This window comes from Protobothrops mucrosquamatus, unplaced genomic scaffold (genome assembly GCF_001527695.2).
Source record: "Protobothrops mucrosquamatus isolate PMUCROS unplaced genomic scaffold, P.Mucros_1.0 scaffold4909, whole genome shotgun sequence".
NCBI lineage: Eukaryota > Metazoa > Chordata > Lepidosauria > Squamata > Viperidae > Protobothrops > Protobothrops mucrosquamatus.
In genome coordinates, this window is record NW_015390795.1 from 1 (window position 1) to 12370 (window position 12370).

Sequence of the window (12370 nt, forward strand, 5' to 3'; positions counted from 1 at the left end):
CTCCTCTCCTCTCCTCTCCTCTCCTCTCCTGTCCTGTCCTATCCTATTCTGCATCCTCTCCTGTCCTGTCCTGTCCTGTCCTATCCTATCCTATCCTATCCTATCCTATCCTATCCTATCCTATCTTCTATCCTATCCTATATCCTATCCTATCCTATTCTGTATCCTATCCTATATCCTATCCTATCCTATATTCTATTCTATCCTATATTCTATTCTATCCTATCCTATCCTATCCTGTCCTGTCCTGTCCTGTCCTGTCCTATTCTGCATCCTCTCCTGTCCTGTCCTGTCCTGTCCTGTCCTGTCCTGTCCTATCCTATCCTATCCTATCCTATCCTATCTTCTATCCTATCCTATATCCTATCCTATTCTGTATCCTATCCTATATCCTATCCTATCCTATATCCTATCCTATCCTATATTCTATTCTATCCTATATTCTATTCTATCCTATCCTATCCTATCCTATCCTGTCCTGTCCTGTCCTGTCCTATTCTGCATCCTCTCCTCTCCTGTCCTGTCCTGTCCTGTCCTATCTTCTATCCTATCCTATATCCTATCCTATCCTATTCTGTATCCTATCCTATCCTATCCTATATTCTATTCTATCCTATATTCTATTCTATCCTATCCTATCCTATCCCATCCCATCCCATCCCATCCCATCCCATCCTATCCTATCCTATCCTATCCTATTCTGCATCCTATCCTATCCTATCCTATCCCATCCTATCCCATCCCATCCCATCTTATCTGCATATTGATGCAAACCGCTCTAATCTTTGGCCGCTGATTCTGCCAATGAGTTGCAATTCAAGATTTGCAATTGCTTCCAGTCTGGGCATTCGAAGGAAGGACTCCTTAATTTAGAAGCTCTTTGGGTGGGTAGCTCTTAAGGAAAAGGTGGCATGCTCATGGGTGCTGGGCCCTTTGGATGACGCACATCGGTCTCCCTAGCAACGAAACAATAGCACACCACAGCCTCTCTGAAAGAGTAAAAGGACACACTCCCCCAAACACACCCGTTGTTTATAGTGCAACGATCAGACCTGTTAAAACGAGACGACGTGCCTCCTCCATTTTATCTCCAGGAAAATACAAATTGTTGGCTTTTTGGCTACATTGCGAGGCATCACAACACAGCTGGAGTTGTTGGCTCTTAAAAACGACTCGCCAGCACAGAAATGGGGTGGTTAGCATCGTTTTGTAAGTCAGTTCTTGCAACCAAAACTGATTTTTTTTCCCCCTCTGTTACATTTCTCTCAGTGATACGATTCCTTCTCTGGGGTCCAAAAACCTTCTCGGGAATGCCAGCGTGTGGGTTGAATATTTTTCCGTCCCCGAAAGTTTTCTTGTGCCTATCAGCAGAGGAGGAAGGTTCAAAGGAATAAAAGAATATATTTTGCAGTTTTTCTCCTCTTAGGGAAGGCTGGAATGGCCTGGATTGAAATCTTATCTCAGTCTCATTATGTGAATTTGGACCCTCCCTCCCTCCCTGTAATACATCAGGTATCACCGTTGTCTTTCTTCATTCCTGTTCTGAACTGTTTTGATTTCTCTCTTTTTTTTTATTGAAAATTTTATAAAAGTTTTACAATATAATTCCCCCCTCCCCAGAACCCACCCTTCCCCTCCCCCCCCACTTCCCAGAGCCAATCTTAACAATACAGTAACCATACTCTATCTAACATTAACAATACAGTAACCATACTCTATCTAACATTAATCAACTATTAATAATTAACAATACAGTAACCATACTCTATCTAACATTAATCAACGATTAGATTAACAAATCTGTAACACCCTTTAACTCTCTTTTAAACAAATATACTAATATTAAACACAATAATTATAACATCATATTAATAATTATAAATAAAAATAAGTAACCTGTTATAACATATAAACTACATTAATACTCTAAAATTTACTCAAAAACCAAATGAAATTTTTTTAGTACCATATTTACTCTCAATATAATCTATCCATCTTCTCCAAACCGAAATGTATCTTTCTTGCGAATAGTCCTTCACATAAGCAGAAATCTTGGCCATTTCTGCTAAATTTGAGAGTTTAAGTGACCATTCTTCTATAGTGGGCAAAATACTAGTAGTCTTGCAGCAGTTATCAAATTCAACATCAAATCCATTTCTTTTTTATCCAAATATTCCCTAATACCCAGCAAAAATATCTGAGGCTTAAACTTTTATCTTTTTCTTAATAATATTTTGAATATTCCACCATTTCTTAATCCAAAATGCCTTGATTTCTCTTTTTAAACCCTGTTAGTTTACTCCCCCTATTTGAGATGTGCGGTTTGGGTGAACCGGGTCAGATTCTATCCAAGATGTTAGAAGATTGGGGGGGAAAAAAAAACACCTATTATTCTCGGGCTTCTGTTTTAATACAGAGCTTGAATTGGAGACGTTCCCCTTCTTTATGATTTTAGGATTGTTTCCGAAGCATGAATACAGAAAGTATTCGTCCTTTTTTTTTTTTTTTTTTACTTTACAGGGTCCCTGTTTGTGGTTCTTCTCAGCAGGGCAGAAAGCAATTCCCCTGAACCGAAATGTGTTGTTTTCCACACACAACACCGTCATTGTTATAGGCTGTGTTGAGTTATTAGCTTACAAGGTGGATGCTGTTCAGGAGAAAATAATTCCCCGTTCCTACTGCAGCTCCTTAATTCATTTCAGATTATATCTGAAGCTGCTGGGTTGATTAATATTGAATTTCTTCGGCTATTGTGGCTACCTCAATCATTCATCTCCAAGTCCAGTTTTTGAAACACAGTCACGGGTCAGTTCGGGACCCAGCCGCGGGTGTCGATTCATGAAATCCCAGCTGTGACTTGATGGACGGCCATAAAAGGACCCATAAGGGAAATTTTGGTTATTAAATTTATAATATTTGGAAACCAGTTGAAAATAAGGATTTTATCGGATTAATATTTAAAAATTAGACTTAAAAGGGAAAAGAAAGTTAAATATTATGAATATGTTTGATTTATTGATTAACCCAGGCACTATATGTATAAAATGGTTTTGACTTATTAAAGGGGATATTGTGTTATTAAGTAGATGATTTAATATGATGGGAAATAGATAACTTTCGGGAAATAAAACAAGATTATATTCAAATAGATAAAATATGTATTTTGGATATAATAATAATAATAAATTATTATTATTATTATTATTATTATTATTATTATTATTATTATTATTATTATTATTATTATTATTATTATTATTATTTCAACCTTCCCTGGTACCTCCAGTAGCTCAGGTTGGGGGACGAGTCCGTCCTTGGGATGTGGTAAAGTCTGTTTACCGACAGGTCAGAGAAGAATTTTTGAAGGTGTGTTTGAGCATTCACCGCTTCTGGAGGCAGGTTGTTCCACTGGTTAATTGTTCTAACTGTCAGGAAGTTTCTCCTTAGTTCTAGGTTGCTACTCTCCTTGATATCAGTTTCCATCCGTTGCTTCTTCTCCTGCCTTCGGGTGCTTTGGAGAATAGCTTGACTCCCTCTTCTTTGGGGCAGCCCCTGAGATACTAGAACACTGCTATCATGTCCCCCCTCGTCCTTCTCTTCGTTAAACTAGACATACCCAATTCCAGCAATTGTTCCTTATATGTTATAGTTTGTTATGAAGCGAGATAAGGGAAATTTTGGTTACCCAAAGTCTGAAAGTTATAAATATCAAAGGTTAAATTGGAATATGGATAAGAAATTAAAAACTGAGTAAAAATCAATAACAGGATATGGATTGTTTATGAAGATTGAATGTAATTAAGTTATGTATAAGCTAAAAATTTATTGATAAATGTAATAGAAAATAGTTAATAATCATAAACAATATGTTAATTAATCACTCAATCTTGCTAATATATATTCAAAATTACATATCACATTCCTTTCTCTCTAATTCGTCTTTCTAGCCATTGATAGAAATTATCCCATGTTCTAAAGTACACTGAGACTTCTTTCTCTTTTATCTTTAAAGTAAAATCTATCCATTTCTGCACACTCTAGAATTTTCTTAATTAGTACTTTTCGTTTTTCCAGTGTTGGGCAAATACAATTCTTGCTGCCGTTAGTACGTGTAGTATTAAATATCTGCAATCTTTCTCATCATTAGCTCCCATTATTCCTAACAAAAACAATTCTGGTTTGAAGTCTATTTGTTTTTGAGTCCTTTTCTCCAACCATAAATGTATTTTAACCCCAAATCTTTTTGCTTTAGGGCATGTCCACCAGATATGGTAATAAGTACCTGGTCTTTGTCTGCATTTCCAACAGTTATTCGAAGTATTTTTAAACATTTTTGCTAATCTCACTGGTGTCACATGCCAGCTGTAAAACATTTTATATGAGTTTTCTTTATATGCCACTGCTTTAGTTAGTTTGGGAACTTCTGATCAGAACAAGCAAACAAACAGGAGGGCAAGCAGAAAGAGTGAGCTTATGAGCTTGTTGAGTTGATTAGCTGCGTGGAAGAAAGCTTTTTTTCTGCTAAGTGGCTGAGGCCGTGTGGTTTTCCCCTGCAACTGGATGGGGGTTACGTCTGCCTGCTTGCTGAGCATATGGTCTGAGCAGAATCGGCTTAAAACTGCAACTGATTCATGGATCAGATTATTAGCCAGCAGGTGGATTTGCTTCCTCGGCCGACAGTTGAATCCGTGCAAATGTCAGTTAGCTTCCTAACCTGTCGATATAATCGCATCTCTCTTGATATTTCATAGCTGTACTCAACTTGCTTGGTTGAAAACACTCAGAGGTAGCTTGCCTAGATTAGAAATTCCAGTGCAGACGGGAATGAGCCTCCGAATAACAGAGTTGGAAGGGACCTTGGAGGTCTTCTAGTCGAACCCCCTGCTCAAGCAGGAGACCCCTTTCAGACAGTCTCTTTTTAAAAGCCTCCAGTGATGGAGCACCCACGACAGGGGTCTTCAAACTTGGCCCTTTTATGACTTGTGGACTTCGACTCCCAGAATTCCTCAGCCAGGCACGCTGAGGGAAAAGGAAGAGGTTTCCAAGCTGAGCCATGCTGGCTCAGGAATTCTGGGAGTTGAAGTCCACGAGTCTTAAAGTTGCCAAGGTTGAGGACCCCTGATACAGGGCAGGGGTGGGGAACCTTGGCTCTTTTATGACTGGTGGACTTCGACTCCCAGAATTCCTGAGCCAGCCACGCTGAGGGAAAAGGGAGAGTTTCCAAGCTGACCCAGGCTGACTCAGGAATTCTGGGAGTTGAAGTCCACGAGTCATAAAAGAGCCAAGGTTGCCTACTCCTGCCCTAGGGAGAATTAGAAAACAATAAACCAGAGTTTTAACCTTTGTTCCAGGCAAACTGATGGAAACAATAGCCAAAAGAGAAATGGAGGGACAGAGCACAAAAGGCCCTACTAAAGAAGTATTTGTTTGAAATGGTATAGGGCAGGGGTAGGTAACCGTGGCTCTTTTATGACTCGTGGACTTCAACTCCCAGAATTCCTGAGCTAGCATGGCTCAGCTTGGAAACCTCCCTCTTTCCCCTCAGCGTGGCTGGCTCAGGAATTCTGGGAGTTGAAGTCCACGAGTCATAAAAGAACCAAGGTTGCCTACCCCTGGTGTAGGGTTTCCTGCCTGAGCAGGGGGCTGGACTAGATGACCTCCAAAGTCCCTTCCAACTTTTATTATTATTATTATCATCATCATCATCATCATCATCATTATTGACAACTGTGTTACTAACTTAACAACTGCAGTGGTTCCCTTAACAGTTGTGGCAAAAAAAGTCGTAAAATGGGGCAAAACTCACTTAACAAATTCCTCACTTAGCAACATAAATTTTGGACTCCATTGTCGAGGACTGCCTGGATGTGGCTTTCGGATCTTATGACAAGTTTTTGAGACAAGCAGTTTTGTGTTGGAGGCAAACAGCTGATTGATTGTTCCACATTTCAATTAAAAGCTGATGTGCATAAAAGTGAAAAAAATGACATTTTCAAATATTGTGAAGGAAGAGGGTTTGGTTCCGAAGACACAGGAACTGTTGCTTGGAGAGATAAAAGAGAAGTGAACATCAAAGTGGAATTTAATATTTGACTTTCTGTTCCTTCCCCTTCTCCCCCCCCCCCCCCCGTTACTTTTTTCCTCATTCCTTTGAATTTCATAAAGTCATTATTTCTTTCCCTCCCAAGAAATCAGTTGGAGCAATTTCATCCCAGGCGGGACTTTAATTTTTATCAGCCGTTTTACGGAAATGAATTGTGATCATTATAATGGATTAAAAACTGCGTTCACGTAGCTTGGAAAACCGCACGTGTGTGTATTTTACTTTGATAGTGACTAATGCCCTCTCTGTTGTCTTTCATTTCTTTTAGCCCCTGTGATTAACCGCTTCACGAGACGAGCATCAGGTCAGTTCCTAAATTTAAATATTCCCTCAGTTGATTACCGAAACATTGTTATTTGTCATTTACTGTAACGTTAATGTTTTCATTGCAGATAAAAGCCCTTACATTCCCATGTTTCTAAAATGTAATTTATCTGTTACACTTGACATTTGTTCGGTGAGTTTTCTCCCGTTTTATGACCTTTCTTGCTACAGTTGTTAAGTCAATCACTGCAGTTGTTAAGTTAGTAACACGGTCGTTAAGCGAATCTGGCTTCCCCATTGACTTTTCTTGTCAGAAGGTCGCAAAAGGGGGATCACGTGACTCCGGGAACACTGCGACCGTCATAAATATGAGTGTCTGAATTGCCAAGTGTCTGAATTTTGACCATGTGACCCTGGGGATGCTGCAACGGTCGTAACTCTGAAAAACGGTCATCAGTCACTTTTTCCCCCGTGCTGTGGTAACTTCGAACGGTCACTAAGTGAATTATAACAAGTCGAGGATCGCCTGTACGCCATAGACGCCAGCTGAATGGGCAAAAGACCCCTGAATCCAAAATGGGAGACTGTCTGCCTTCAGAACTTATTACTCACGGATATTATTCTTACGATTGAAGGATTCGGACGGCCAAAATGTTTCTTTTTCTCTGTCTCTCTGTATTAGATTCATGTTTAAGGATGGCCCGCTTCAGCCTGGCAGAAATTACCAATTAAATAGCCAGAGGTTAATTGTCGAAGCACCTGCTGACAATAATATGGGGCATTAATTATTTAGCAGATAATCCAGCCAACACGCTGAGACTATTAACAGGGTTTTTTTTTTAATATATATATATATATTCGACATAGCCATAATTGGGCACAGCAGCTGTGGTGGCACCGTTCCATGCAAATCTATCCTGGTTACATCTTTATCTTTCAAGCGGGGTGCGTCCTTTTCGGCAGCAGACTGGCCAACATCCCCCCCCCTCCTCCTGTGCTTATTAAATGTGGGGAAGGGACAGTGGCTCGGTTGTTGTTGTTGTTAGTTGCGAAGTCGTGTCCGACCCATCGCGACCCCATGGACCACGTTCCTCCAGGCCTTCCTGTCCTCTACCATCTTCTGGAGTCCATTGAAGCTCACGCCTCCTGCTTCAGGGACTCCATCCAGCCACCTCCTTCTCTGTCGTCCCCTTCTTCTCTTGCCCTCCATCTTTCCCAGCATTAGGCTTTTCTCCAGGGAGTCCTTCCTTCTCATTAGGTGGCCAAAGGACTTGAGTTTCAACTTCAGGATCTGGCCTTCTAAAGAGCAGTCGGGGTTGATCTCCTCTAGGACTGACCGGTTGGATCGCCTTGCAGTCCAGGGGACTCGCAGGAGTCTTCTCCAGCACCAGAGTTCAAAGGCCTCCATTCTTTGGCGCTCGGCCTTTCTTATGGTCCAACTTTCACAGCCATACATTGCAACTGGGAAAACCATGGCCTTGACTATACGGACTTTTGTTGGCAGGGTGATGTCTCTGCTTTTTAGTGCCATGCCCTGGTCTCCTGGATCCCTCCCTCTAACAAAGGTTTTTTCCCCCAATGGGTAGCCAAGTCATTCACATAGACCAGTGTCTCTCAACGTCGGCAGCTGGAAGATGGGTAGACTACAACTCCCAGAATTCCCCAGCCAGCAAGCTGTAGTCCATCCATCTTCCAGCTGCCAGCGTTGAGAGACGCTGACCTAGATTAAACAATGTTGAATGAAAGATTCATCTGCAGGCTGGCTTCCTCAAAAGCCCACCTTCTAGTGAAGATGGTGAAAAGATCAAGATGGGAGATGCTTTGCTTTTGTCAGCTGCAGTCTGAATTATTAATCCCGATTACGGGGGACGCTGAATTGGTTTTTCCAATATGTTCCAGTTTTTGAAGTAGGTTAAAAAAAAAAAAAGTCCTGGTTCAGAGCAAGCCTAAATGGTGCTAGCCAGCTGAGTGGACAGGGTACGTGTCAGAATCATTCAAGATGGCAGGCATGGCATTGTGATGGGAGGCAGGACAATGACATTATCTGGGTAGAGATAATGGGAGAGAACCTGGAGGCGGAGTCAAAAGAGGAATCAGCCTAGAATCCCTACGTAGCCACCAGTGGACTAAGTCCAGCCTTCCTTGGATTCTGTGGACTCTTGTCTAATTCCAGGCAGGTGCTGACTGTTAAGAAGATTTCTAAGCATAGGTTGCTTAGCAATAAATCGGTTGGCTGGGGAATTCTGGGAGTTGAAGTCCAAAAGTCTCAGAGCCACCAAGATTGGACAGACTGTCCTGTAGAGATCCATCAGTGACCTTATTTAGTAGAAGGCAGGAAATGTTCACATTAGCAGGTGTCCATCTGTACCATAAAATTACGTGGATTGTGGCGGCTAAGCAGAAGAATCTGAGAAGAACATAATGGTCGAAGCTGAAGAAGTAACCGAAACTGTTTAATACCTCAAGAGTTTAATGCACCGAGTAAAACAAAGAACAATTAATATTCAGCAGTGGGGAGAACACATTAGAGGAATTTAAGTAGGACTTTTTCAAATTAGCTAACGTATATTCTCTTGTACAGAAATAGAATTTTTTCCTCTAGAGAAAGGGTATGATGTTCTAAGTATGACATAAAAAAAATTTGAATCTTTTATAGGGATCTGACTTGGCTGTGAAAACTTCTCCGAAGTTACCCTAGTCTTTTTGACTGGTAATTACTTCCATCCAAATTCCGGATATTTTTTTAACAAACTGGAGTGGGGGGCGGATTTTGGACTGGGAACATCTCCAGAGAGAATGAATGATAATATCCTGCAGCATTTCAGCTGTGTTTTTCTATTAGTTCCTTTCTGCTGACTGGCAGCTTGCTGTAGCTCTATTAAACATGTGTTGTGTGAACAGGTGTTGGGCATGTCTAGGGCAGGGGTAGGCCACCTTGGCTCTTTTATGACTTGTGGACTTCAACTCCCAGAATTCCTCAGCCAGCAAAATTGGCTGAGGAATTCTGGGAGTTGAAGTCCACAAGTCATAAAAGAGCCAAGGTGGCCTACCCCTGGTCTAGGGTTACCAGATGTCTATGGAGATCCTCAGTCATGGTTATCCCAAAGGACAAGATCCAGCGACCCATCTGCATTTTAAAGACAACAAAGTCCACATTCTGGGCAGAGAGGACCATTGGTTTGAAAGAGAGTCAAAGAGACTAGATAACCTTTATCGTCATTTTTCCCTGTGGGCACAATGGCACACATTAAAAAATGAAATTTAGTTGCTTCCTCTCAAAGTGTACACATACATAACACGCACTATATATAACATATGTATAGACCTACACCCTTACATATAAGTAACAGATACATATTAATCACTGTCCATCTTGAGTACATAACGGAAGGAGGAAGCTTTAGAGTTCACAAGGTTGACACTGTATGGAACAAAGCTGTGACAATCTGGATATTCTGCTTCGGATACCACGGAGCCCCCTCCCAGAAGGTAACAAGGAAAACAGGTCATGGAGAGGGTGTGTAGTGTCCCAGACAATCTTACGGACCCTGCTCAAGCAACGCTTCTGTGCCATGTCCTGGATGGAAGGGAGGGAACTGCCAATGATCTTTTCTGCTGTCCTCACCACTCTCTGCACCGCCTTCCTGTCCGAAGCAGGGATGCTTCTAAACCAGACTGTGATGCTATATGACAGGATGCTCTCGATCGTCGCTCTGTAGAAAGTGATAAGGACAGGGGAAGGAAGACATGCTTTTCTCATGCGACGCGGAAAATGCAGGCACTGCTGTGCCCGCTTCACCGGGGTCTCGCTGTTGAGCGACCAAGCCAGCCTACTTGTGAACTGCACAACCAGCAATTTGATGCTGGTAACCATCTACGTTAAGATGGAACAGCCCCCTCACAACAGAGGGGAAGGGATACAACACCACCTATTTCTGGTCCTTTCAGCAGTTCCAAGAAGTTTCCACACCCATTTGCACTCTGACTCGGATGTCTCTGAGGGTACAGAAGAACCTCAAAGTGACCTCAATGGCTCTCAGAAAGAGTTTCTAAGTCTGGGCATTATGTTTGGTGAGGGTGAAGGTTCGTTCTTCGAGGTTGTGGGTTGGTTTCCGAATTTTTGCTACCAGGCTAGGTGACATCTTCAGCAGAGTTGAGGGGACGTCAGTGTCGGTGTTCTTCTGTTGATAAGGGCTTCAGATGTGGGTGTGTCGAGTGAGGGTCTGTGATGGGTCTTGTGATGGGTCAGGTGTGAGTCTGTAGGATGAGGGTGAAGGTACGTTCTCTGAGCTGATGGGTTGGTTTCCAAATATTTCGTTACCAGGCTAGGTGACATCTTCAGCGGAGTTGAGGGGATGTCAATGTTCATAAGGGCTTCAGGTGTGGATGTGTCACCTGAGAGTCTTGTGATGGGTCAGGTCTGAGTCATCAGTGAGGGTCTTGTGATGGATGTTGTGATGGGGAGGTTACATCAAGTCAGGGTCATTGGGGGGGTGAACTGCTGGTGGGAGGGGGGCTGGCGTGTATTGTTTGAGGTCGGTGCTGTCTCTGGTGGGCTGTGTGGTTGATTTGGATTCTGAGGGGTTTGTAGGTTGGTTGCTTGGCTCCAGAATACAACAGAATAACAGAGTTGGAAGGGGCCCTGGAGGTCTTCTAGTCCAACCCCCTGCTCAAGCAGGAGACCCTATACCAGGGGTCTTCAAACTTAGCCCTTTTATGACTTGTGGACTTCAACTCCCAGAATTCCTGAGCCAGCATGGCTCAGCTTGGAAACCTCTCCCTTTCCCCTCAGCGTGGCTGGCTCAGGAATTCTGGGAGTTGAAGTCCACGAGTCATAAAAGAGCCAAGGTTGCCTACCCCTGGCCTATACCATTCTGGATTAATCTCTACCCCATTAATCTCCAGCAATGGGGTAGCCATAACTCTGAGACAAGAGCTGTCTTCATTAATCTTCTGTACGGATCCAAGACACTTGGTGCCAAAGGCCACAAAACTACCCCATAATTTTATAGGATCTTTTAATTGTCGGGTTGAGGTTCTTTTCCAAAAAAGCATCGTTTTTTTCTTTCTGTGACAGACAAAAAAGTTCCAATTTTGCTTTATCTATCCAAAAGACATCTTCCCCAAAGGCAAATTTTAGGGAAAACAACTTGAGAATTGTTTTGGCCACACTTGTGTGCCTGCAAAGATATGGCCTTGTTATATATTTTGGACCATTGACACCTACTGGTCTTGTATTTGAGATTTATTACAAATAAAAGTCATGTTTCCCTTGTAAGTGGTTCGGTTTCCTGTCTTTTTCTCTGGCTAAAGTCCTTTATTGGCGTAACAGAAAAGAGTCTAATATGAAAAATTGTGTTTCTTGACACCTGACGGTTGACATGTGCAGGCAGAGGACACAAGAAATCCAATAGAAATCTGTTATTTTTCAAAAACGCTGGCTCTGGTTTGGAACACCTGGAAGTTGTAAAGTTTCATTTAGAGACACATCCTGGAAGAGACACATGGGCAGGGAGAAAAGGAAGGGAAAAACACACGTTAGGAAGAAGTCAGACATCCATGTGTCTCTTTCCCTTTAAATATAGCACACTGTCTTAATGAGATAAAACCAGCCATATGTGGTTTAATCAGATACAACAAATACATCAAATTTGCAGACGACACCAAGCTGGCAGGAATAGCCAACACTCCAGAAGACAGGCTTAGGATACAGGAGGATCTGGACAGACTTGAACACTGGGCGCTATCCAACAAAATGAAATTCAAGGGTGAAAAAAGTAAGGTTCTACATTTAGGCAAGAAAAACCAAATGTACAGGTATAGTATAGGGGGTACCTTGCTCAATAGTAGTAACTGTGAGAGGGATCTCGGAGTCCTAGTGGACAATCACCTAAATAGGAGCCAGCCGTGTGCTGCAGCTGCCAAAAAAGCCAACACGGTGCTGGGCTGCATTAAAAGAGGGATAGAATCAAGATCACGTGAACTGTTAATACCACTTTACAA

General features: G+C 42.2%; 1 protein-coding gene across 1 annotated transcript in view; it reads left to right on the forward strand.

Moving 5' to 3' along the window:
• Positions 1-6371: 6371 nt before the first annotated feature.
• PRKAR2B (protein kinase cAMP-dependent type II regulatory subunit beta) overlaps positions 6372-12370 on the forward strand; it is a gene marked incomplete at its 5' end in the record, with an annotated part of 28745 nt that continues 22746 nt past the window's right edge. Inside the window, one exon of the mRNA XM_015828789.1 lies at positions 6372-6407. Within this exon, the coding sequence (XP_015684275.1) occupies positions 6372-6407 (36 nt within the window). The remainder of the gene's footprint in view (positions 6408-12370) is intronic.